We start from the raw sequence: 24,237 nt of genomic DNA on the forward strand, positions 1-24,237 counted from the left end.
TCCCCTCCAGCTATTTCACCTTCTGTGATTTTCCCAGAGACCAATATCATTCCTTTTATAATATTCCCAGCTTCTGCTGGTGTAGAAAATTGTTAAAACAACCTTGGTTATGTTTTGATAGCACCAACAGGCTTTGTGGTTGTTACCATCCTCTGATCTGTGCTATTGTAGCACAGTATCATCGTATGAGATGAGTATCTGAGCAAGCCCGCTTGCTTCATTTAGTCAGTGGCTTTGCTTTTTGGAGGTGAAAAACTGTAACTACATTTATAGTTGTGAGAGTTGCTGAATTTACTACTTATTCATCGTATCAGTACAACCTTTTCTGGAGAGGTGACCCCCTAGGATGAGAGGGTAGTTCAGTCTCCATGCACATTGAATTAATAAGACCAAAGGTGGCTATGCGATTAGGATTCCTATTTTGTCAATAGCTTGTTAGCTAATATTACTAGATGGTATTCTACTACTGTAACAGTGGCAGCCTGTTTAAGTCTAGATTGTCAAATCTTTGTGAATGGAATGGAATTTAGGCTCTTACTCTAAGTAAGGCATTATCTGTGAGCCCTACTAACTTCAGCTGGTCGTCTCTTTGCTTTATAGAACCTGACAGAACACTTACCATGTGTAAATCCAACTCCCCCTCCACCCTTCTCTGAGATGCATTTGCCTCCGACAGTGCCTTCTATTACAGCCATTGTGCCAGCCTGGCAAAATGAGCCAACTTATCGACCAACAGGTTTGAAGAAATCTTCTTTGGTCTACTTCAGAGACTTACTGTACCATGTTCAGAGCAGTCCGTGTGTAAAAAATGACTTCAAATTGTCTGTGGGTGGGATTTTGAAAAGCAGACATTGAAAGATAATTAGATACGCAACTCTCCTAGTTAGCTTCAGTCATCCATATAAATGTCATTGCTAATTAAAATAGTTCACATGACCCTTTGCCTCTTAAGGGGAAGAGGTTGGGGGGGGGGAGTATTACTATTCCATTCCAGCCTGGGTCACTTAGAGATTCAGCTGTAAGATTCAATTCCCTTTTGCCTTCTGTAAGAGTATTTTTAACTAATGCAAGTGATAAGATTTGTGTTACCACTTTTGGATAGACTGTACAGTCCCTTTCTGAAAATAGTTCTTGAATTGAGCCTTCATTTTCCCTCAGCTTCATTTCAGTACTCCTATGCTTCTGTATCACCCTAAATAATTCATCTTCCTGATGTTTATCCTTCAGTTACTTGCTATCTTCTCTCTCTATAATGTACTTTAGCCAAATTGTGTGTATTCATTTCTTTCACTCTTCCTCTTTCTTAGGTTTTCCAGCCCAAATACCTGTTCTTCATTGATGCCGGCCCCGACAACTGGACCTGATTCTGTTGTATCCCAGGCAACATCTGCTCCAGTTGCCGGAGTTCCTGTGTCAATACAAGCAGTTAACCAGCCTTTGATGCCTTTGCCTCAGTCACTGAATCCTTATCAGGACCCATTGTTCCCTGGATTCCCTTTTAATGAAAAGGGGGAGAGAGCCATTGCACCACCTTATTCCCTTTGTAATACTGGGGATGATCTGCCTAAAGGTAGGAAACCTTTATATTTTACTCTTCTAATGGAATGTCTTTGTTTAAAATCTGGATGAAGGAGAGTGAAATGTATTCCTTTAATTTGTTTCTGTAAGTGTGGAAAGGTTTAACAGTTGCTGTGCTACTATTCTTTGTATAAAAAATAAGTAAATTGTACTGTTCATTTTTAGTTTGTGCTGCTAATGATAATTGTTTTAAGTGGTGATATTCATAACTCTATTGTGAACTTTTCATGGCTCATAATCTGATTCTCTGATGCAAGAACGTAAATTGGTGAGAGTCTGGTTTTGTGTAGCATACATTTAAAAAAATATGACTTCCTTGACCATATTATAGACATCTGTTCCCTGTTATGGAAGTGAAAAATAGCAGATGGAATCTCATGTTATTTTAATCAGAAATTTGAACCTTACTCAGCAATTTTCTTACTGGTCTGGGAAAAAGCATATTTTAGCATGTTAAAAAGAAAAATACAAGGGGTTCATGTAGAACATACCACACCTGACTGGATGGTGTGTTCATTTTGGTAACATTCTCTCTTACATTTTTAAACTGAGTTTGGTTCCTTGAGCTATTAAAACTGGAATTTAAAACTGCAGTTGAGTTTCAGTTCATCTTATATTAGTCCAAGGAGAGTTGAACCAGCTGAAGTAGCAATATAAAGAGTTAAACTTTGCTCTGCTAGAACTGTAGCTGAAAATTTGCACAGGATGAGATTGATTTTTGGATGGAAGGAAAAAGTGTGGGTGGGTGGATGACCAGATGTCCCAATTTTATAGGGACAGTCTCCTTTTTCTTATATTGGCTCCTATTACCATCCACCTCTGTCCTGATTTTTCACACTTGCTGTGTGGTCACCCTTCTGTGTGTGTGTGTGCATGTGCATTTTTCTTAAAGTTTTAATTGACTTGATGTTTTTTTTTCCCTCTCTAGATAGAAGTATTCTTCGATTTTTCTTTAATCTTGGTGTGAAGGTAATTATCCAAACTCTCTTCAATGATATTTTTTTTACTTAATCCCCATCTCCCACATTCCAAAATGGCAACTTTAGTAGGGGAAAATCAAAACTGAGTGGTGGGTTTTTTATTTATTATTTTTAAATTAATACTAATGATACTACTTTATAGGGGGATTGAGTGGCTCAGGGAACTGGTAATGAAAAACATACATCTGCTTACCTCTGAGTTGCTGGTTTAAACCAGCCCAAATCAAAAGTGACGAATAGCATTACCATTGTATGGCTGTTTGGTGACCTGTGTGGAAAGGAGCTTGGTGGACAGTTTTCAGAGGACAGATGTTCATGTCACAGAAGTCACCACCATCACAATTTTACAATAATTGTAACTTTTTTGGCTGGCAGCTGAGACCAAAGATTGAGTGGATCATAGGGATGGAGCTCTGTGACTCCTAGAAGTGGTCCATCTATGTCAATGGTGAGACATATTGACAGGGCAGCACGAGGGAAAGCTGTGCTGCTGCTGTTTATACTGTACCATTTGTGTGGTTAGAGGATTTCAGTCTTTAGGACTGTCAACTGGGTAGCCTTCATAAGCAAACAAAATTCTTACAGATATGTAAAATCCATATGGAACGCTACAACTTGTTCAAGCTGTTAATTTTTTCTTGGGGGTGGTGGGAGGGCGCTCTCTTATGAAAGTACTATATTCTATTCATAGGTAAGGCTAAGATTTTGCTCTCCATTATATGCTTTTTCTTTTGCACATGCCCCCACTTCTAAAAGTCTCAGTCCTTTCCTCTTCAAGTTGTCTGTGGGCAACAGACTCTATTTTTACCTAAATTAGAAATGACCTGGACAAGCTGTTCTTAAATACGGGACCGGGGGGTGGGGGAAATAGGTGTTAATCATGTTTTGAAAGGTGGTTTTGGGCGTCTTATCTCAAATATAACTTCTTAGAAATTTCAGCTAAGGTTTATTCAAAAGATTTTGATGAATGAGATGTAGCACACAAGACTAATGTTCAGGTTTCTGCCTCTGCGAGTTGTTTTGTTTGAATTCCAGTATCAGAAATGGCTAGCTGAAATCGCTTCAATTTGAGCAAGATGTTCTCTGCTGGCAACAGGCTACATGTGCAAAATTTGGAAGTGAAAGGGGTGTTTACTGAAGTTTTTAGTGGTGACTCCAAAGTCAGGCATACAATTGAAAGTAAGTCTCAAATAAGAATAGGCTACCCTCTGTCCCTTACCATGTTTTGAAAACGTTCCTCTTATCTCAAATTTTATATCAAATAGTTTGAAAGATTTTGTTGAGATCTCGTGCACAGAACCACTTTTGAGACCGGAGAAGTTATATTTAGGAAATTAATTCCTTGTCAATTAAATATGTCAGAATAATTCATTTGGTGCCGAACATGAAAAATGAACCAAAAGACTGAAGAGATGAGCTCGCTTTCTTTTCAAAGTCTGTCCTTTTTGCTGGAGTTCAGGCTGCAAGTGTGTGCCAGAACTTACAAGTAAAACATCTTTATAAGAACGTTGTTGATGCTTTGTATTGCAGTGGCATGAATCTGAATTGGGGTCCCATTTATCAAAAAGTAATTGTTAGAAACACAGGGAATTTAAACTTTAATCTTAAATTTAAAAGAATTTAAAACATTTTGAAAATTTAGACATACAGAAGAACGGCCGTACTGGGTCAGCCAATGGTCCATCTAGCCAAGTGTCCTGTCTGCTGACAGTGGCCAATGCCAGGTGCCCCAAAAGGAGTGAACCTAACAGGTAATGATCAAGTGATCTTTCTCCTGCCATCTATCCCCACCCTCTGACAAACAGAGGCTAGGGACACCATTCCTTCCCCAATCTGGCTAATAGCCATTAATGGACTTAACCTCCATGAATTTATCCAGTTCTCTCTCAAACGCCGTTAGAGCCCTAGCCTCACAACCTCCTCAGGCAAGGAGTTCCACAAGTTGACTGTGCACTGCGTGAAGAACTTCCTTTTATTGTTTTAAACCTGCTGCCCATTAATTTCATTTGGTGGCCCCTAGTTCTTGTATTATGGGAATAAGTAAATAACTTTTCTTTATCTACTTTCTCCACATCACTCATGATTTTATATACCTCTATCATGTCCCCTCTTAGTCTCCTCTTTTCCAAGATGAAAAATCCTAGCCTCTTTAATCTCTCCTCATATGGGACCTGTTCCAAACCCCTAATCATTTTAGTTGCCCTTCTCTGAACCTTTTCTATATCTTTTTTGAGATGAGGAGACCACATCTGTACGCAGTATTCAAGATGTGAGCGTACCATCGATTTATATAAAGGCAATAATATATTCTCCATCTTATTCTCTATCCCCTTTTTAATGATTCCTAACATCCTGTTTGCTTTTGACTGCCTCTGCACACTGCGGGCTTGTCTACATCAGAAAGTTGCAGCGCTGGTGAGGGAGTTACAGCGCTGCAACTTTGAGAGTGTCCACATCTGCAGGGCATCACCAGCGCTGCAACTCCCTGTTTGCAGCGCTGGCCGTACTCCCGTTTTGTCTCGGGTGTAGAGGATCCAGCGCTGGTGATCCAGCGCTGGTAATGCAATGTAGACACTCACCAGCGCTTTTCTTGACCTCCGTGGAAGGAGGAAGCCTCTGGTAATCAAGCTGGTTTCCTTTCCCGGTTTGCTCTCTCGGTCCCGGAGCCAGCCAGCAAACCGCAGGGAAGGAGACCTGCTTGCTCGGGGTTCCGGGACCGAGAGAGCAAACCGGGAACGCCGCGGTTTGCTCTCTCGGTCCCGGAGCCAGCCAGCAAACCGCGGGGAAGGAGACCTGCTTGCTCGGGGTTCCGGGACCGAGAGAGCAAACCGGGAACGCCGCGGTTTGCTCTCTCGGTCCCGGAGCCAGCCAGCAAACCGCGGGGAAGGAGACCTGCTTGCTCGGGGTTCCGGGACCGAGAGAGCAAACCGGGAACGCCGCGGTTTGCTCTCTCGGTCCCGGAGCCAGCCAGCAAACCGCGGGGAAGGAGACCTGCTTGCTCGGGGTTCCGGGACCGAGAGAGCAAACCGGGAAAGGAAACCAGCTTCGCCGCGGTTTGCTCTCTCGGTCCCGGAACCCCGAGCAAGCAGGTCTCCTTCCCCGCGGTTTGCTGGCTGGCTCCGGGACCGAGAGAGCAAACCGCGGCGTTCCCGGTTTGCTCTCTCGGTCCCGGAACCCCGAGCAAGCAGGTCTCCTTCCCCGCGGTTTGCTGGCTGGCTCCGGGACCGAGAGAGCAAACCGCGGCGTTCCCGGTTTGCTCTCTCGGTCCCGGAACCCCGAGCAAGCAGGTCTCCTTCCCCGTGGTTTGCTGGCTGGCTCCGGGACCGAGAGAGCAAACCGCGGCGTTCCCGGTTTGCTCTCTCGGTCCCGGAACCCGAGCAAGCAGGTCTCCTTCCCCGCGGTTTGCTGGCTGGCTCCGGGACCGAGAGAGCAAACCGCGGCGTTCCCGGTTTGCTCTCTCGGTCCCGGAACCCCGAGCAAGCAGGTCTCCTTCCCGCGGTTTGCTGGCTGGCTCCGGGACCGAGAGAGCAAACCGCGGCGTTCCCGGTTTGCTCTCTCGGTCCCGGAACCCCGAGCAAGCAGGTCTCCTTCCCCGCGGTTTGCTGGCTGGCTCCGGGACCGAGAGAGCAAACCGCGGCGTTCCCGGTTTGCTCTCTCGGTCCCGGAACCCCGAGCAAGCAGGTCTCCTTCCCCGCGGTTTGCTGGCAGGCTCCAGAACCCAGAGAGCAAACCGCGGCGTTCCCGGTTTGCTCTCTCGGTCCCGGAACCCCGAGCAAGCAGGTCTCCTTCCCCGCGGTTTGCTGGCTGGCTCCGGGACCGAGAGAGCAAACCGCGGCGAAGCTGGTTTCCTTTCCCGGTTTGCTCTCTCGGTCCCGGAACCCCCCTTGAAGCCGCCCAACAGCGCTGCAGTGTGGCCACATCTAACACCACTTGCAGCGCTGGTTGCTGTAAGTGTGGCCACTCTGCAGCGCTGGCCCTATACAGCTGTACTAATACAGCTGTAACAACCAGCGCTGCAAAATTTTAGATGTAGACATGGCCTGCGTGGATGTCTTCAGAGAACTATCCACGATGACTCCAAGATCATTTTCCTGATTAGTTGTAGCTAAATTAGCCCCCATCATATTGTATGTATAGTTGGGGTTATTTTTACCAATGTGCATTACTTTACATTTATCCACATTAAATTACATTTGCCATTTTGTTGCCCAATCACTTAGTTTTGTGAGTTTTTTGAAGTTCTTCACAGTCTGTTTTGGTCTTAACTATCTTGAGCAGTTTAGTATCATCTGCAAACTTTGCCACCTCATTTTTTCCCCTTTTCTCCAAATCATTTATGAATAAGTTGAATAGGATTGGTCCTAGGACTGACCCTTGGGGAACACCACTAGTTCTTCTTCGAGTGATTGCTCACATCCATTCCAGTTAGGTGTGCGCGCCGCGCGTGCACGCTCGTCGGAAACTTTTTTACCCTAGCAACTCCAGGGGGCCGGCAGGTCGCCCCCTAGAGTGGCGCCGCCATGGCGCTCTATATATACCCCTGCCGGCCCGCCCGCTCCTCAGTTCCTTCTTACCGCCGTGTCGGTCGTTGGAACTGTGGAGCGCGGCTTAGCTGTCCTCCACGTCCCTAGCTCTCCTAGTATCTCTATCGCTTGTCTATCGTTTATCTCTAGTTCCATATAGTTGTTAATTAGTTTGTTAAGTAGATAGTTTAGTTAAATAGTTGTTAAGTAGTTCTTTGCCGGGGGCTTAGCCCTTCCCGGCACCCGGCGCCAGGCTCATGCCTGTTTCGCCGGGCTTCAAGCAGTGTGCGGCCTGCAAGAAGCCCATGCCTACCAGCGATCCCCACGAAGCGTGCCTGAAGTGCCTCGGGGAATCGCACAGATCTGACAAGTGCCGCATCTGTAAGGCTTTTAAGCCGAGGACAAAAAAGGAGAGGGATCAGAGGCTCCGAACTCTCCTAATGGAGGCGGCACTTGACCCGTCGGCTTCGCAGGCCGTGGTATCGGCACCGGCACCGGATCGCTCCGCCACCGAGAAGACTCCCCGGCACCGACCTTCTCCGGCACCGGAATCAGAGCCAAGGCCGTCGAAGTCTGATACTCCAGCCAGGCAGACCCGGCTTGAGCGCCCGGCCTCGACATCGGCCGCGGCGCCGACGGCACCGTCAGCACCGTTGACTCCGGGCCCGGCGGGTCCGTTGAGTCCGGTGCCGCCGAGCTCCCCCATGAGATCTGGGGTTGAGATAGTGGTTCCCATCCACACCGGAGACCTTCGCCTCGGCTCGGGACCTTATTGCCCTGACTGAGCCCACTCGGCTGCCACCCCCGGTACCTCCGGTGCGGGTTGTGTCCAGAGGCAAGCCCATGCTGTCGGCGCCGCCCAGAGACAGTCGTTCGCCATCCAGGTCCCGACGTCTTGGGCGCTCCAGATCCCGACGCCGCTCGCAGTCCCGGCACCGCTCCCCTCAGCGGTACCGGTCGCACTCGCGGCAACGGTCGGCATCGAGACGGTCGCGGTCAGGCTCCAGTTGGCGACACCGGCACCGCGACTCCAGGAGCAGGTCCCGACGCTACTCGCCGCACGGTCGACCTCCCGGCACCGAGCTGGTGGCAGGTCCCGGTCTCGGTCGACCTCCCGGCGCCGAGCTGGTGGTAGGTCCCGGTCGACCTCCCGGCACCGAGCTGGTGGCAGGTCCCGGTCGACCTCCCGGCACCGAGCTGGTGGCAGGTCCCGGTACCGAAGCGGCACCCGGTACCGATCAGGATCCCGGCACCGTGATAGATCCCGGTCCCGATCCCGGTCCCGGCACCGATATGACTCCCGGCACCGGTCCCCGGCACCGAGACGATCCTCCGTGCCGGCCCGCGCAGACCCTTACCATCCGGGGTCGGCCCCGCCGTGGCCCTCGAGACAGCCGTCCGTATCTTCCCAGACGGACAGTGGGTATGCGCTGGGCACCGACCGGCAGGCGGCGCTGTTCGGGGATCCGCCGCTGCAAGACCAAGGCCCACAACAGTGGGGATTCTGGACACCCTGGGCATACCATCAGGCCCAGGGCCCCCAGCAGCTCCCTGCTAGACCGGCGACTGCGGAGCGTAGGGCCCCTGAAGCCTCCTTGTCTCGCCCCCCTCCCTCCCCGGAAGGGGACGAAGGGTCCAAACAGCAGGACTCCGCTGTGGCTCCGGAGGCAGAGGCGAGGGCTGAGGAAGACCCTCAGTTGGACACTATCGTGCCTGGGGTCTCATCATCCTCCTCCCCGGATGAGGCGGTGGCGGGTACCTCCTCCAACAGTCCCCCCCCGCTGGATCTCAGGGCGCACCAGGACCTCCTCAGGCGATTGGCTCAAAACCTGAGTCTGCAGGCAGAGGAGGTCTCGGAGATAGAGGACCCAATTGTCACCATCCTCTCTTCTGATGCTCCCACCAGGGTCGCCCTGCCCTTCATACGGACCATCCAGGCCAATGCCAATACTATCTGGCAGTCCCCGGCCTCCATCCCTCCGACAGCGAAAGGAGTCGAGAGAAAGTACATGGCCCCTTCTAGGGGCTATGAATATCTACATGTTCACCCGACTCCCGGTTCACTGGTAGTGCAATCGGTGAACGATAGGGAGCGTCACGGCCAGGAGGCTCCGGCCCCCAAGTCCAGAGAGGCCAGGCGGATGGACCTCCTTGGCCGTAAGGTGTATTCGGCTGGGGCGCTGCAGCTCAGGGTCTCTAACCAGCAGGCCCTGCTGAGCAGATACGCCTTTAACTCCTGGGTGGCAGTGGACAAATTTAAGGAGCTGCTGCCACAGGATGCTCGCCAAGAGTTTACGGCCATCTTGGATGAAGGCAAGAAGGTCGCACGCACGGCCTTACAAGCCTCCTTGGACGCTGCGGACTCGGCTGCCCGTACCCTCGCGTCAGGAGTTACGATGCGTCGCATCTCCTGGCTGCAGGTTTCCGGCCTTCCGCCGGAGCTCCAGCACACTATACAGGACCTTCTTTTCGAAGGCCAGGGCCTGTTTTCCGATAAGACAGACCCCAGACTCAAGAGTCTAAAAGACAACAGGGTCATCATGCGGTCCCTCGGGATGCACACCCCCGTGACGCAGCGTAGACCCTTTAGGTCGCAACAACAGCAACAACGTAGGCCGTTTTCCCAGTTCCGCCAGCGGCAGGACCTTTACAGGCGCCGCGGCAGGAACGGCAGGCGCAGGCAGTCTGGGAACCAAGGGGGGCAGAACCAAGGCTCCTCAAAACCCCCGCCTGGTCCTAAGCCTTCATTTTGAAGGTGCGCCCGAGGGCGCGGTAACAGTTTCCCCTATGGATCCTTTCCCCCCGTTTTCAAACCGCCTTTCGTTTTTCCTCCCGGCGTGGTCCCAAATAACATCGGACCGCTGGGTCTTAAGTATGGTGCAGACGGGATACCGCCTGCAGTTTGTTTCGTTTCCTCCTTCCCGCCCTCCTTCCTCGTCCCTCTTCAGGGACCCCTCTCACGAGCAATTCCTTCGGCAGGAGGTGCAGACGCTCCTCAGCAAAGGAGCCATAGAGGCGGTTCCGGAAAACGAGAAAGGCAAAGGGTTTTATTCCCGCTACTTTCTGATCCCCAAGGCCAAGGGGGGCCTCAGGCCTATCCTCGACTGCGAGAACTCAACAAATACCTCGTGAAGTTGAAGTTCCGCCATGGTATCCCTGGGGACCATTATTCCATCCCTGGATCCGGGAGAACTGGTACGCCGCCCTCGACATGCAGGACGCGTATTTCCACATTGCCATTTGGCCGCGCCACAGACGCTTTCTCCGCTTCGTTGTGGGGGCTCTTCATTATCAGTTTGCAGTCCTCCCATTCGGCCTGTCCACGGCCCCGAGGGTGTTTACAAAATGCATGGCAGTTGTCGTGGCGCATCTTCGCGCAACCGTGTCCACGTGTTCCCTTATCTGGACGACTGGTTGATTCGGGGCACGTCGGAACAGCAGGTCAACAGCCATGTCCGCATGATCACCGCCATATTTGCAAGTCTGGGCCTCTTGATAAACACAGACAAGTCCACTCTGAGGCCCACGCAGAAGGTGGAATTTATCGGGGCCGTCTTGGATGCCACTGTGGGCAGGGCCTCGCTGCCTCTGCAACGGTTCCAGACCATGGCGGCGATCGTTCAACGTTTGCGGTCAGCCCCATTGACGTCAGTGAGGACATGTCTAACCCTGTTAGGCCACATGGCGGCGTGCACTTTTGTGACCGGCTACGCTCGGCTCCACATGAGGCCTCTCCAGCTGTGGCTTATCAGTCGTTACAGGCCGCAAAGGCAGCCTTTAGACATGTTACTCACAATCCCCCAGAAGGTCTTAGATTCTCTCGGCTGGTGGTTAGACCAGTCCGTATTATGTGCGGGTCTTCCCTTTCACCCCTCTCAGCCATCGGTATCCCTGACAACGGATGCCTCAGATCTAGGCTGGGGGGCCCACCTAGGGACCCTGCAAACACAGGGCCTGTGGTCCCAGGAGGAGGTGGGGCTCCACATCAACATACGGGAGTTGAGAGCGGTCCGCCTTGCTTGTCAAGCGTTTTGTCATCAGCTTCAGGGTCGTTGTGTCGCCGTGTTTACGGACAACACGACGACCATGTACTATATCAACAAGCAAGGGCGGCACCAGTCCTCCTCCCTGTGCCACGAGGCGATACGTCTCTGGGACTTTTGCGTAGCCCACTCCATTCACCTCAGGGCTTCCTTCCTCCCTGGAGTACGGAACACTCTGGCAGATCGATTGAGCAGATCCTTCCTGTCACACGAGTGGTCCCTTCGCCCGGACGTCGCTCTCTCCATTTTCCGGAGGTGGGGTTATCCCCGGGTGGACCTCTTCGCGTCCAAGGGGAACAGGAAGTGCCAAGCGTTCTGCTCCTTTCAGGGCAGGGAGCCGGGGTCGATAGCGGATGCCTTCCTCATCCAGTGGTCGACCCACCTGTACTATGCATTTCCCCCCGTTCCCTCTGGTCCACAAGGTCCTCCTGAAGGTGCGCAGGGACAGGGCTCTCGTGATCATGGTGGCCCCGGCGTGGCCCAGGCAGCACTGGTACACCATGCTGCTGGACTTGGCCATAGCCGACCCAGTTCCCCTGCCCCTTCATCCGGACCTGATTACCCAGGACCACGGGACCCTCTGTCACCCAGACCTGCAGTCGCTGCACCTAGCGGCGTGGCTCCTGCGTGGCTGACTGGTTCAGAGCTGCGCTGCTCTACGCCTGTGAGAGAGGTGCTCTTGAGCAGCAGGAAACCGTCCACAAGAGCCACATATTCAGCGAAATGGAAGCGCTTCTCCTGTTGGTGCGTAGAGAGAAATCTCCGCCCTATGGAAGTTTCGGTTTCCGAAATCTTAGACTACGTTTTGTCCCTCAAAGGGCAAGGTCTGGCCTTATCGTCGTTGCGAGTCCACCTAGCAGCTATCTCCACCTTTCACCCGGGTGCGGACGGTCGCTCCGTTTTTTCTCACCCGACGGTGTCGAGATTCCTTAAAGGGCTGGAACGTTTATTCCCTAACGTCCGTCCCCCTGCTCCAACCTGGGATCTTAACCTGGTGTTGTCCCGGCTCATGGGACCCCCCCTTTGAGCCGTTAGCTACTTGCTCCCTGCTCTACCTCTCTTGGAAAACTGCCTTTCTAGTGGCTATCACCTCAGCTAGACGGGTGTCGGAGCTCCGAGCTCTGGTGGTAGACCCCCCATATACGGTCTTCCACAAGGATAAGGTGCAGCTGAGGCCACACCCTGCTTTTCTGCCCAAGGTGGTCTCAGCCTTTCATATCAACCAAGAGATTTTCCTTCCGGTTTTCTTCCCAAAACCTCACTCCTCAGGCAGGGAGCAGCAGCTCCACTCGCTGGATGTCCGTAGGGCTCTCGCGTTCTACATAGAGAGGACTAAGCCCTTCCGAAAATCCCCCCAACTTTTCGTGGCGGTAGCAGACCGTATGAAAGGTCTTCCTATCTCCTCCCAGAGGATATCCTCTTGGGTTACGTCCTGTATCAGGACTTGTTATGACTTGGCCCATGTCCCTACGGGCCGTGTGACTGCGCATTCTACCAGGGCGCAGGCGTCGTCGCTGGCTTTCCTAGCCCGTGTGCCCATCCAGGAAATCTGTCGGGCAGCGACCTGGTCATCGGTCCACACCTTTGCTTCCCACTACGCCCTGGTCCAGCAGTCGAGGGAGGATGCGGCCTTCGGAACTGCAGTGCTCCGGGCCGCGACTTCTCACTCCGACCCCACCGCCTAGGTATGGCTTGGGAGTCACCTAACTGGAATGGATGTGAGCAATCACTCGAAGAAGAAAAGACGGTTACTCACCTTTGTAACTGTTGTTCTTCGAGATGTGTTGCTCACATCCATTCCACACCCGCCCTCCTTCCCCACTGTCGGAGTAGCCGGCAAGAAGGAACTGAGGAGCGGGCGGGCCGGCAGGGGTATATATAGAGCGCCATGGCGGCGCCACTCTAGGGGGCGACCTGCCGGCCCACTGGAGTTGCTAGGGTAAAAAAGTTTCCGACGAGCGTGCACGCGCGGCGCGCACACCTAACTGGAATGGATGTGAGCAACACATCTCGAAGAACAACAGTTACAAAGGTGAGTAACCGTCTTTTACCCCCTCCATTCTGAGAATTTACCATTTTATTCCTACCCTTTGTTCCCTGTCTTTTAACCAGTTTCTCAGTCCATGAAAGGACCTTCCCTTTTATCCCATGACAACTTAATTTACGTAGGAGCTTTTGGTGAGGGACCTTGTCAAAGGCTTTCTGGAAATCTAAGTACACTATGTCCACTGGATCCCCCTTGTCCACATGTTTGTTGACCCCTTCAAAGAACTCTAGTACACCACCATTTCCCTTTACAGAAACCATGTTGACTTTTGCCAAACAATTTATGTTGTTCTATGTGTCAGACAATTTTATTCTTTACAATTGTTTCAACTAATTTGCCCGGTACTGATGTTAGACTCACCAGTCTGTAATTGCTGGGATCACCTCTAGAGCCCTTTTTAAATATTGGCGTTACATTAGCTATCTTCCAGTCATGGGGTACAGAAGCAGATTTAAAGGACAGATTTAGTTCCACAACTTCACATCAAGTCCTTTCAGAACTCTTGGGTGAATGCCATCTGGTCCTGGTGACTTGTTAATGTTGAGTTTATCAATTAATTCCAAAACCTACTCTAGTGACACTCCAATCTGTGACAGTTCCTCAGATGTCACCTACAAAAGCTGGCTCAGGTTTGGGAATCTCCCTACCATCCTCAGCCGTGAAGACTGGAGCAAATAATCCCATTTAGTTTCTCCGCAATGACTTTATTGTCTTCAAGCGCTCCTTTTGTATCTCGATCATCCAGGGGCCTGTAATAACCTTAGTCCCAGATCTGGACCTTAGCGTCCAAAATATGGGGGTTAGCATGAAAACCTCCAAGCTTAGCTACCAGCTTGGACCTGGTACTTGCTGCCACCACCCAAAAAATTAGAGTGTTTTGGGGCACTCTGGTCCCCCTGAAAAAACCTTCCCTGGGGACCCCAAGACCCAAATCCCTTGAGTCTCACAACAAAGGGAAATAATCCTTTTCCCTTCCCCCCTCCAGGTGCTCCTGGAGAGATACACAGACACAAGCTCTGTGAATCCAAACAGAGTGACTCCCCCTCTCTGTTCCACTCCTGGAACAAAAAGTACTTTCCTCTTCACCCAGAGGGAATGCAAAATCAGGCTAGCCACTTCAACACACACAGATCTCCCCTGATTTCTTCCTCCCACCAATTCCCTGGTGAGTACAGACTCAATTTCCCTGAAGTAAAGAAAACTCCAACAGGTCTTAAAAGAAAGCTTTATATAAAAAGAAAGAAAAAATACAAATGGTCTCTCTGTATTAAGATGACACAATACAGGGCAATTTCTTAAAAGAATATTGAATAAACAGCCTTATTCAAAAAGAATACAAATCAAAGCACTCCAGCACTTATATTCATGCAAATACCAAAGAAAAGAAACCATATAACTTACTATCTGATCTCTTTGTCCTTACACTTAGAAACAGAAGACTAGAAAGTAGAAACTACTTCTCCAAAGCTCAGAGAAAGCAGGCAGCCAGAAAACAAAGACCCCAGACACACAATTCCCTCCACCCAAAGTTGAAAAAATCCGGTTTCCTGATTGGTCCTCTGGTCAGGTGCTTTAGGTGAAAGAGACATTAACCCTTAGCTATCTGTTTATGACAGGGCCCCACTGGTTGTTTAGCAGGCTTCCTGCTTCTGATGTACATAAAAATTTTTGTTATTACCTTTTGAGTTTTTGGCTAGCCGTTCTTCAAACTCCTCTTTGGCTTTCCTTATTACATTTTTACACTTAATTTGGCAGTGTTTATGCTCCTTTCTATTTACCTCACTAGGATTTGACTTCCACTTTTTAAAAGATGCCTTTTTATCTCTCTCTGCTGCTTTTAGATGGTTAACCCACGGTGGCTCTTTTTTAGTTCTTTTACTGTGTTTCTTAATTTGGGGTATACATTTAAGTTGGGCCTCTATTATGGTGTCTTTAAAAAGCGTCCATGCAGCTTGCAGGTATTTCACTTTAGTCACTGTACCCTTTTAATTTCTGTTTAACTAACCCCCTCATTTTTGCATAGTTGCCCTTTTTGAAATTAAATGCCACACTCTTGGGCTGTTGAGATGTTCTTCCCACCACAGGGATGTTAAATGTTGTTATATTTATGTTCACTATTTCCAAGCGGTCCTGTTATAGTTACCTCTTGGACCAGCTCCTGTGCTCCACTCCGGAATAAATCAAGAATAGCCTCTCCCCTTGTGGATTCCCGTACCAGCTACTTCAAGAAGCAATCATTTAAAGTATCAAGAAATTTTGTCTCTGCATTTTGTCCTGAGGCGACATATTCCCAGTCAATATGGGGATAATTGAAATCCCCCACTATTATTGAGTTCTTAATTTTGATAGCCTCTCTAATTTTCCTTAGCATTTCATCATCACTATCACTGCTCTGGTCAGGTGGTTGATAATAGATCCCTAATGTTATATTCTTATTAGAGTATGAAATTACTATCCATAGAGATTCCGTGGAAACAAGTGGATTCACTTAAGATTTTTACTTCATTTGATTCTACATTTTCTTTCACATAGAGTGCCATTCCCCTCCTCCCATGACCTGTTCTGCCTTCCGATATATTTTGTACCCTGGAATGATTGTGTCCCACTGATTATCCTCAGTCCACCAGGTTTCTGTGATGCCTATTATATCAATATCCTCCGTTATCACAAGGCACTCTAGTTCACCCATCTTATTATTTAGACTTCTAGCATTTATGTACAAACACTTAAAAAACTTATCATTGTTTATTTGTCTGCTCTTTTCTGATGTGTCCGATTCTTTATGTGAATGTTTCTCCTCTGATCTGGCCCTTACATTATCCTCTTCCATCCTCTGCTCCTGACTATAACCTAGAGAATCTCTATCAATAGACTCTTCTCTAAGCCCACGTCCAGACTACCCCGCCGTATCGGCGGGTTAAAATCGATTGCTCGGGGATCGATATATCGCGTCTAGTCTAGACGCGATATATCGATCCCCGAGCGCGCTTACATCGATTCCGGAACTCCATCAACCCGAACGGAGTTCCGGAATCGACACGGAGAGCCGCGGACATCGATCCCGCACCATCTGGACGGGTGAGTAATTCGATCTTAGATATTCGACTTCAGCTACATTATTCACGTAGCTGAAGTTGCGTATCTAAGATCGATTTTCCTCCCCTAGTCTGGACGAGGCCTAAGAGAAGTCTCTGTCCGATTCATATGCTCCTCTGCAGCAGTTGGCTTTCCCCCATCTCCCAGTTTAAAAACTGCTCTGCAACCTTTTAATGTAAGTGCCAGCAGTCTGGTTCCACTTTGGTTTAAGTGGAGCCCTTTGCTCCTGTATATCCCCCCATCCCAAAAGTTTCCCCAGTTCCTAATGAATCTAAACCCCTCCTCTCTACACCATCGTCTCATTCACGCATTGAGACTCTGAAGCTCTGCCTGCCTACCTGGCCCTGCACGTGGAACTGGGAACATTTCTGAGAATGCCACCATAGAAGTCCTGGATTTCAGTCTTTTCCCTAGCAGCCTAAATTTGGCCTCCAGGACGTCTCTCCTACCCTTCCCTATGTCATTGGTACCTACATGGACGACGACGACCGGCTCCTCCCCAGCACTACACATAAGTCTATCCAGATGCCTCGAGAGATTCACAACCTTCGCACCAGGCAGGCAAGTCACCGTACGGTTCTCCCGTTCATCACAAACCCAGCTATCTATGGTTCTAATGCTCGAAACTCCCATTATTAACACCTGCCTTTTCCTAGTGACTGGAGTTCCCTCCCCCGGAGAGGTAACCTCAGTGGGAGAGGGTACCCTAACACCATCTGGAAGGGGGGTCCCAACTATGGGAAGGTTTCCCTCTGCTGCCATTGACTGCTCTGCTTCCCTGGGCCTTTCATTCTCCTCAACAGCGCAGGGGCTGTCTGACAGGAGGTGGGACAATTCCACAGTGTCCCGGAAAGCCTCATCAACATACCTCTCTGCCTTCCTTAGCTCCTCCAGTTCCTCCACCCTGGCTTGCAAAGCCCGTACGTGGTCTCTGAGGGCCAAGAGCTCCTTGCACTGAATGCACACACATGCCACCTGCTCACAGGTCAGGTAATCATACATGCTGCACTCAGCACAATAAACTGGATAGCCCCCACTCTGCTACTGGGCTTCTGCCTGTATTGTCTCCTGCAGATACCTAGTTAATGAAAGGGTTTGTTTAAAATCATGAAGTTTTGAATGTAGTTTGGTTTACAGGTTTTAAAGAACAGCAACTGAACCTTGCCCCCCTTCCCACTCCCCTTCCAAGCTCCCTTGCAAAACTCCCCGTTAGCAGCCCCTGTTCGCAAAGCTCCCTGGTCACTTGCGCAGATAAGACATCCAAACAAAATTCAGTTTCTGTATTGAGGAAGAACCAAAAATTCTGCACTGTATCCGTCAAAAAACAGATTCCTCTTGTTGGTGTCCACAAACACTAGAAAGCTTTGATTTGAATACTGCATTGGTTGAACTTGCTTTAGTTTTTATCATGGCCATAAACAGCCCACAGAAGACATTCTTTACAAATTGACAGTTACACCAGTATCCTACTGCAAAGGCAGTCATCCCCCACTCTTCATTAAGATTGCACATGCCACCAGTTATATCAGCGTCATTACATGTTAGTGTGTCAATATGTGCAAACATCATAGGCCCAGATCAGGAAATCATAATACTTGCATAAAAGACCGAAAGTGAGAGTGGTGGTGAAGCATGATATATTATATGTATGTATGTATAAAACCAGTGCTCTCTGTTGGGGTACATTCAATAGTTCATCTGCAGCATTTTAAGTGTAGTGCATCTACAAATTTAAGATGTCTCTAGTTGTCTGCAAAGTGCTTTAAGCTATTATGAAAAAGGATGACTATGGGGAAATGGGAGGATGTTTATGACTGTACCGTCACTGTAACCAGTACAGTAGACTTTCCTGACATTTTCAGCCTATGGCTGTGGACTTCCAAATCCTTTAGAAAAATTCATGGTTCAAAAATAATGAAACTTAAGTTTGAAAGAAACAAAGAAGGGAAGATAAGAGACTGGTGTTGCTATAGCGACAGTTAACAATGCTGTGTGACCATAACTGATTCTTTCCATACTCTAAAAATATTTTGGATTTCTTTCCTATATTACCTTAACAGGTAATTTCTTGGGTTTCTGGCTGTGGTTGTTTAACTGGAGCATTCTTGTAAGGGCTAGTCTAAATGGGGAAATTTATCAGCATAATTGTATACCAGTATAACTGCCTATGTGAACACATTTGTTTTGGAATAAGAATGCCTTTTTCCAGTTTAGCCTTTCACTTGGAAGTGGTATAAATTAAACCAGAAAAGGTAGTGTTGTTTCAGAATAGGTGCCCACATGGGACATTATACAGCTCTATCTAATCTATCTATCTCAATAAATTTTCCCATATATTCAAACCCTAAATCACCCCCAAGCCTGCGTATTCTACCCAGTTTAAGTTAATGACATATTCTCTCAATTTTAAATTCAGCTTAAATAAGATTTTTGTTTTACTAGAGATGTATCACATATACCATTGTAGTAAGTGCTGTATAAGCATTTCCATTCTGCACTTAAAAAGTTTAGAGAAGGTAATTTTTCAAACTTTATTGTAAAAAACTAGCTCTGGTCTCAAACTTAGTACACCTGATGTCATCTGTGCAGTAAAATGGTTGTGGTGGTTTTTAATTACCAAATCTGGAAAAAAAGATCTCTTTGGCTATCATAATTTAAATAATGAAAAGACAGAAGTTAGTGGTTTTGCTCTGGTTTGGTTAACAGAAACTTAGCAGACCATTAGTCAATGTTGTTGCTATGTATGTTCAAAACATGCTTTCATTTCATAGACCTAACTTTGAAACTCACTTTGTGGATCATGATATGATTTCTATTGCTGGCAGTGTACATTATTTAGGATGTAGTCAGTTCTAACGCAGAAGATGACAATCTACTGGCTGAAGTACCATGGGTCACTAACCAAAGAGTAGACTTGCTAACAACCTTTGAGGGCAGATATGTCTCTTTCTCTCATATAGAGAATCTCCTGGTCTGGAAACTGGCTGTTGGGTTACCATGCCCACTAATGCCACAGAAGTAGCCACTGGTAAAATTCTTGGTGTCCTATAGGCTCCTTCCATATAGGCCTGGGAAACGTCAGCCCTTTTAGTGGACGTGATAATCAGCAGCTCCCAGACCAAAGGAGAAGACGTACTTGCAGTAAGTGCAAACTGTCTATTTTCTGTTAGCGCATATTAGGTGGTGACAGAAATTCAGTTAATAGGCTGCAAAATGTGATCTCACTTAAATATGGCTTTTGAATTTTGTGGGAATGAACCTCATTTCAGATGTCTGCAGATCTGTATGTGCATGTTTCAGGATGAGGTAACACTGTTTTTTCCTCAGGATTTTGAGAGAATGGATATGTGGGTCAAGTGTCCTTTGAACACCTATGATTCAAGAAAGTATCTAGAACAGCTGTCCCTAATCTTTTCGTCTGGCGCCTGGCGGTGGTCGAGCATTCGCTGAAATGCCGCTGAATTTCGGTGGCATTTCGGCGGCGATGCCTCTCTATGATGTCGCTTATTGGCGGAAAGTGGCGTCATCGAGAGGCGTTGCTTGTCAGCATCAAGTGGCCCGCCGAAATGCTGCCGAATTTCAGTGGCATTTCAGCGGATGCTCGACCGCCAGCCAGGACGCGGGCACCACATTGGGGACCGCTGATCTAGAAAACCTGAACACACTTAAAAAGCATTGCTACAACTTAACTTGCTCTGTTATGCTTTCTGTTGGTCTGTGTATAAGCATTTTGACAGCGTTCTTTCTGTATAGTCAAACTGTTTCCCCTTTTACACAGCAATAGGGTTGTTTTGTTTTTTTTTTAAAGATTTTAAAACCATAAAAATAGGTCAAGGGACTTGAGGGCAGATATTGTATATAAAATTACTTTCATCTCCTTTAAAATAAATTAAGCAGGTTTCACAGTTGACAAATGACTTTACAGTGTGATATTTACATCTGTTTTTAATTCCTTAGTAGACTGAAACATCTTTGTTTTGCAGGCATACAGCTGTCCCATGTGGGCACCACATTCTTATTTGTACCCTCTGCATCAGGCCTATCTAGCTTCTTGTAGAATGTATCCAAAAGTTTCTGTTCCTGTATATCCTCACAACCCTTGGATCCAAGAGGCACCACCAACCCAGAATGAAAATGAAACTGCACAAACAGACAGACACTTTCCTATGCAGAATGAGGCCAGAGTCTGATGATCAGAGTCTGGAAGCTGACAGTAGGTCTCCATCATTGCCTCTGATTATATCTACAGCTCAAGTGTCAGAAAGTCAAGGACAGGTCTGTGTAGAATCTGAGAACCCAGTGCAAGCTCTTCAGTCCGATCAAGATGAGTCAGTGAGAGGAAAAAACATGTTCCTGCACCCACCATTTGGACACAATCAATTTTTAGGAGCTGTTCCAATAACACCTCCTTTTTTCCCTCACTTTTGGTATGGGTACCCTTTTCAGGGTTTTATGGAAAATTCAGTAGTGAGATCTAATGTTATGTCACCTGAGGACAAAGGGGCTGCTGTTAGCCCCTCAGCAAATATATATCTGGCCAAAGAATGCAGTTCTCCAGTTCCAGTAGCAAGCTGTGTGGAGCATCTTCAGAAGGTAGAGAGTGAAAGTAACTCCAGTGCCATACCTCTCCCTAGGGCTAGTTTGAGCAGCGAATGTGATGTTTTGAATGAAACCTCAACCAGGGTGCCTAAGATGGAGCAAATATGTACTGCTGTTTCTCCTGCAAAACAGGCGAAGGCTGTTCTACAAAATCGTTCTACACAGATGCAGGGGATCGAGCGGCAGACAGTGGTGTCACATGCTTCACCATCAGTAACAGAGCCACCAAAAAATGAAATGAAAAGTAATATTCCTGGTCATAAGGAAAAGCCAGAGAAAGCCAGAGATTCCAAGGCTACTGATAATTTACAGGCCAACTTGGTAGAAAGCAGGGTGCACAGAACAAGGGAAGAGAGCTCTGAAGATGAAAATGAGGTGTCTGATATGCTGAGAAGTGGTAGATCCAAGCAATTTTATAATCAGACTTATGGCGGTGGCAGAAGGCCAAGAAATGAATGGGGCTACCCATCTAGTAGGGGAGGATACCAGTACCCAAGAAACGAAGAAGCTTGGAAAGGACCACCCAACAGAAGCAGAGATGAAGGTTACCAGTATCACCGGAATTTTAGAGGGAGGCCATATAGAAATGATAGAAGAAGGGCAATCATGGGAGATAATCAGAGGGGGCATCTAGCATAAGCATGTCGTCTTAGAAAGTTTCAAATGCCAATACAAATTTCAAGGAGAGACTTCTAAAATCTTCCCAGCTTTTTCTTTTGTTTTAAGATAGGGAACACTTGTAACCTCAAAGTAAGGCCTGGGGGGGAAACGAACTCCTAGTCCTAGCATTAAGTTTCATGGCAATTAAACATTGTTTCAGTTTAGGAATTTTTTCAAATTCTGGAAGTAGAAAATTTGTTGTTGTTTTAAAGTATAAAAACAGTACAGTTTAGTACTGAAAATTTTCCTTAGAGGTTTCAGTTTGTGGTACAATAAAATGATAAATATTAAAATGTTTACTGGAATGACACAAATATAGTATTTGACGTGATCTCGGTTCTAAAACTGATGTAGTGTTGCACCAAATATAAATGTATATTATCATACAATGCCTTAGTTTCTAAACTGAGCTAAAGGAGTACTCAGCCTGCCACACTGTTGTTTTTGATATGCTTCCAACCCAAAGGCCTTTCATCTCAAAATCTGTCAAACTTGATGTTTCTCTTTAAGGTGTTACATCTATGGCAGTCAGCTAACTGTGTCTTAGATATGCTGTATATAATTCTTTTAATATTCATAGGTATATTTTTGAATTTTAAAAGCAGTTGGTGAAATCAAAATTGAGACAAGCAGTCAAGAATAGCTGTGTGTGAAATCGATAGGAAATTAGTGGAATGACTGTTTCCAACCAAGAATTCTTAACACGGTGTGACTATAATGGTGCCTATGCCAATTAAATATTTACAATAGACATATAAAAACGTAGATGCTATGCATTTCCAAAATATTCTGCATTCTGTTATAATAGCAGAATTTTTTAATGCCACTTTAACACTAATGCACTGACAAATCCTAAATATTTTGTGAGCAGAGATGCATAAAATACATGTTACATTTTTTTTTAAGTTTGTATGATGAGCTACTGTTGATCTTTTTTGTTGTTGCACTGTTGATGCAAATTGGTTATGCTTTGCATGTACAACTCATTGCTTGAACTACTTTTTAAAAACAAGACGTGGGTTTTCAAATATATTCTCCAGAATCAGAAGAAAGCGGCTTCTGCCTTATATTTTTACACTGTGTCAGACGTTCTGATTGCTGTTTCTTCTGACTCTAGATGATCTCTGCAGTGTTCCTGATTATTGCCTTGCAGTTGGGATATTCAGCTATCCAAACTCAGAGAGAGTGCAGTGTGCACACTATTCACTCAGCTCTGTTGCTTTGTAAAATTAACAGTTGTGTATATTTTTATATCTCTGTATATACCAGTGTAAAAGGTGATGGTGCCCTTTTATTCATGTCTGAGATTGTATACCTTTGATCAGGAAACTTGAGTGATACTGTTATACATGTGATGAAGCAATTCTTTTCAGATGCATGCCATGTATAAAACACCTAATTAAAATAAATGTTTGTCTGTTCACTTTTTTTTAACTATATAAAACCACTCTCATAACAACATGGTGAATCTTCTGGTTCTGTTATATTAGTAGAACTTGGTGAATTGCTACTATGTTTGTGGCTACTGAGCTGAACTCTTAATCAGCACTGAATAGCAACTAACATTTAGATGCTAGCAAAATATACATTAGAGTGCATTATAAATGGAAATTGTAAAGGCTGTACTGTTTTTACCTGAGCAAGAAAAATATTTAAATCAATTTGAGTGGAAATGTATTTAGAAATTAGGTTTAGCATGCAAGGTTGCTATTAAAAATGAACACTGGAGGATGTAATAACTAAGTTTTGCTTCCCTATTCATATTCAGTGGTTACATAAAATAATGGGTGATGGTTAGCTATAAGGTTAAGGAAGCTGCTCTTCAGATTGTGTATCTTTCTCCCCCCTGCTCCTTACAATATTGCTCTTTGAACTCAATCCAATGCTCACTGAATTCTAGGGGCATTGGAACATTGTGAAGTCATATATGCCTTTGCACATATTATAAGGTTTGAGTAATGTGATTTAAATTTCTCTCAATATGTGGAGAACTTTCTAGAGAGAGTTTCTCAGGGCCTGATATTAAATGGAGTGTGATAGCATTAGTAGGAGTGGACTTTTCCTTTGAAAAGTGACCTGCAGGATTCAAACGTTAAGCTTGTGCCCTGTCTTTCTGCATTATCATGTGTAAAGGAGGCTGAAAGGTTAAGATTTTTTTTTTTTGCTTGTGTTTCAGCTTTAGAAATAATGAATGTCAAGTCTGGTTGTCTTTGGTTTTCCTGGTAGACTTGGGAGAAGGGAGGTCTCAAAGCTTGTTTATTGTCAACTCTAAGGCTGCGATTCAGCAAGGTGTTCTTAAGCACGTGAGTTCTATTGAAGTCTAGAGGACTGCACATAAAGTAATGCCTATGCTTAAGTACCTCTGCTGAATGGAGGCCTAGAGCTCTGTCCCAACCCAGAACCTGACGGGACCCAATTACAGGTACCAGGTTCAGGTTAGGTTGGAAAATCATCCAGCCTGCTCAGGTGGGGTTGCCTCCTACCCGTAGGGTCAGCACAGTGGCAGCTGCATGTCCTGCTCTTGCCTGCCACCTTGCTGCCCTCTGTGTGTACTGCAAAGTGAGTGTGCTGGTGTCGCAGCACTTCTCACTTTTCAGCTTTCACAGTATGGCAACTGCAGACTGCTGCTGGTGCGCCATCCCCAAGGGCAAGAGGCAACGATACTACTTATTCATTTTGGGAGAAGGGTTGGATCAGCTTGAGTGGGCTTG

At 47.0% G+C, this 24,237-nt stretch overlaps 1 protein-coding gene across 1 annotated transcript in view; it reads left to right on the top strand.

The window, feature by feature from the left end:
• Positions 1-22,987, top strand: part of LOC115652681 (OTU domain-containing protein 4-like) — a 41,114-nt gene extending 18,127 nt beyond the window's left edge. Inside the window, 6 exon segments of the mRNA XM_030565073.1 lie at positions 601-736; positions 1,308-1,328; positions 1,331-1,570; positions 2,507-2,547; positions 20,251-20,454; positions 20,456-22,987. Of these exon segments, the coding sequence (XP_030420933.1) occupies positions 601-736; positions 1,308-1,328; positions 1,331-1,570; positions 2,507-2,547; positions 20,251-20,454; positions 20,456-21,505 (1,692 nt within the window). The 3' untranslated portion in view covers positions 21,506-22,987.
• The last annotated feature ends 1,250 nt before the right edge of the window (positions 22,988-24,237 follow it).

This window comes from Gopherus evgoodei, chromosome 5, assembly GCF_007399415.2.
Source record: "Gopherus evgoodei ecotype Sinaloan lineage chromosome 5, rGopEvg1_v1.p, whole genome shotgun sequence".
Classification (NCBI taxonomy): Eukaryota; Metazoa; Chordata; order Testudines; family Testudinidae; genus Gopherus; species Gopherus evgoodei.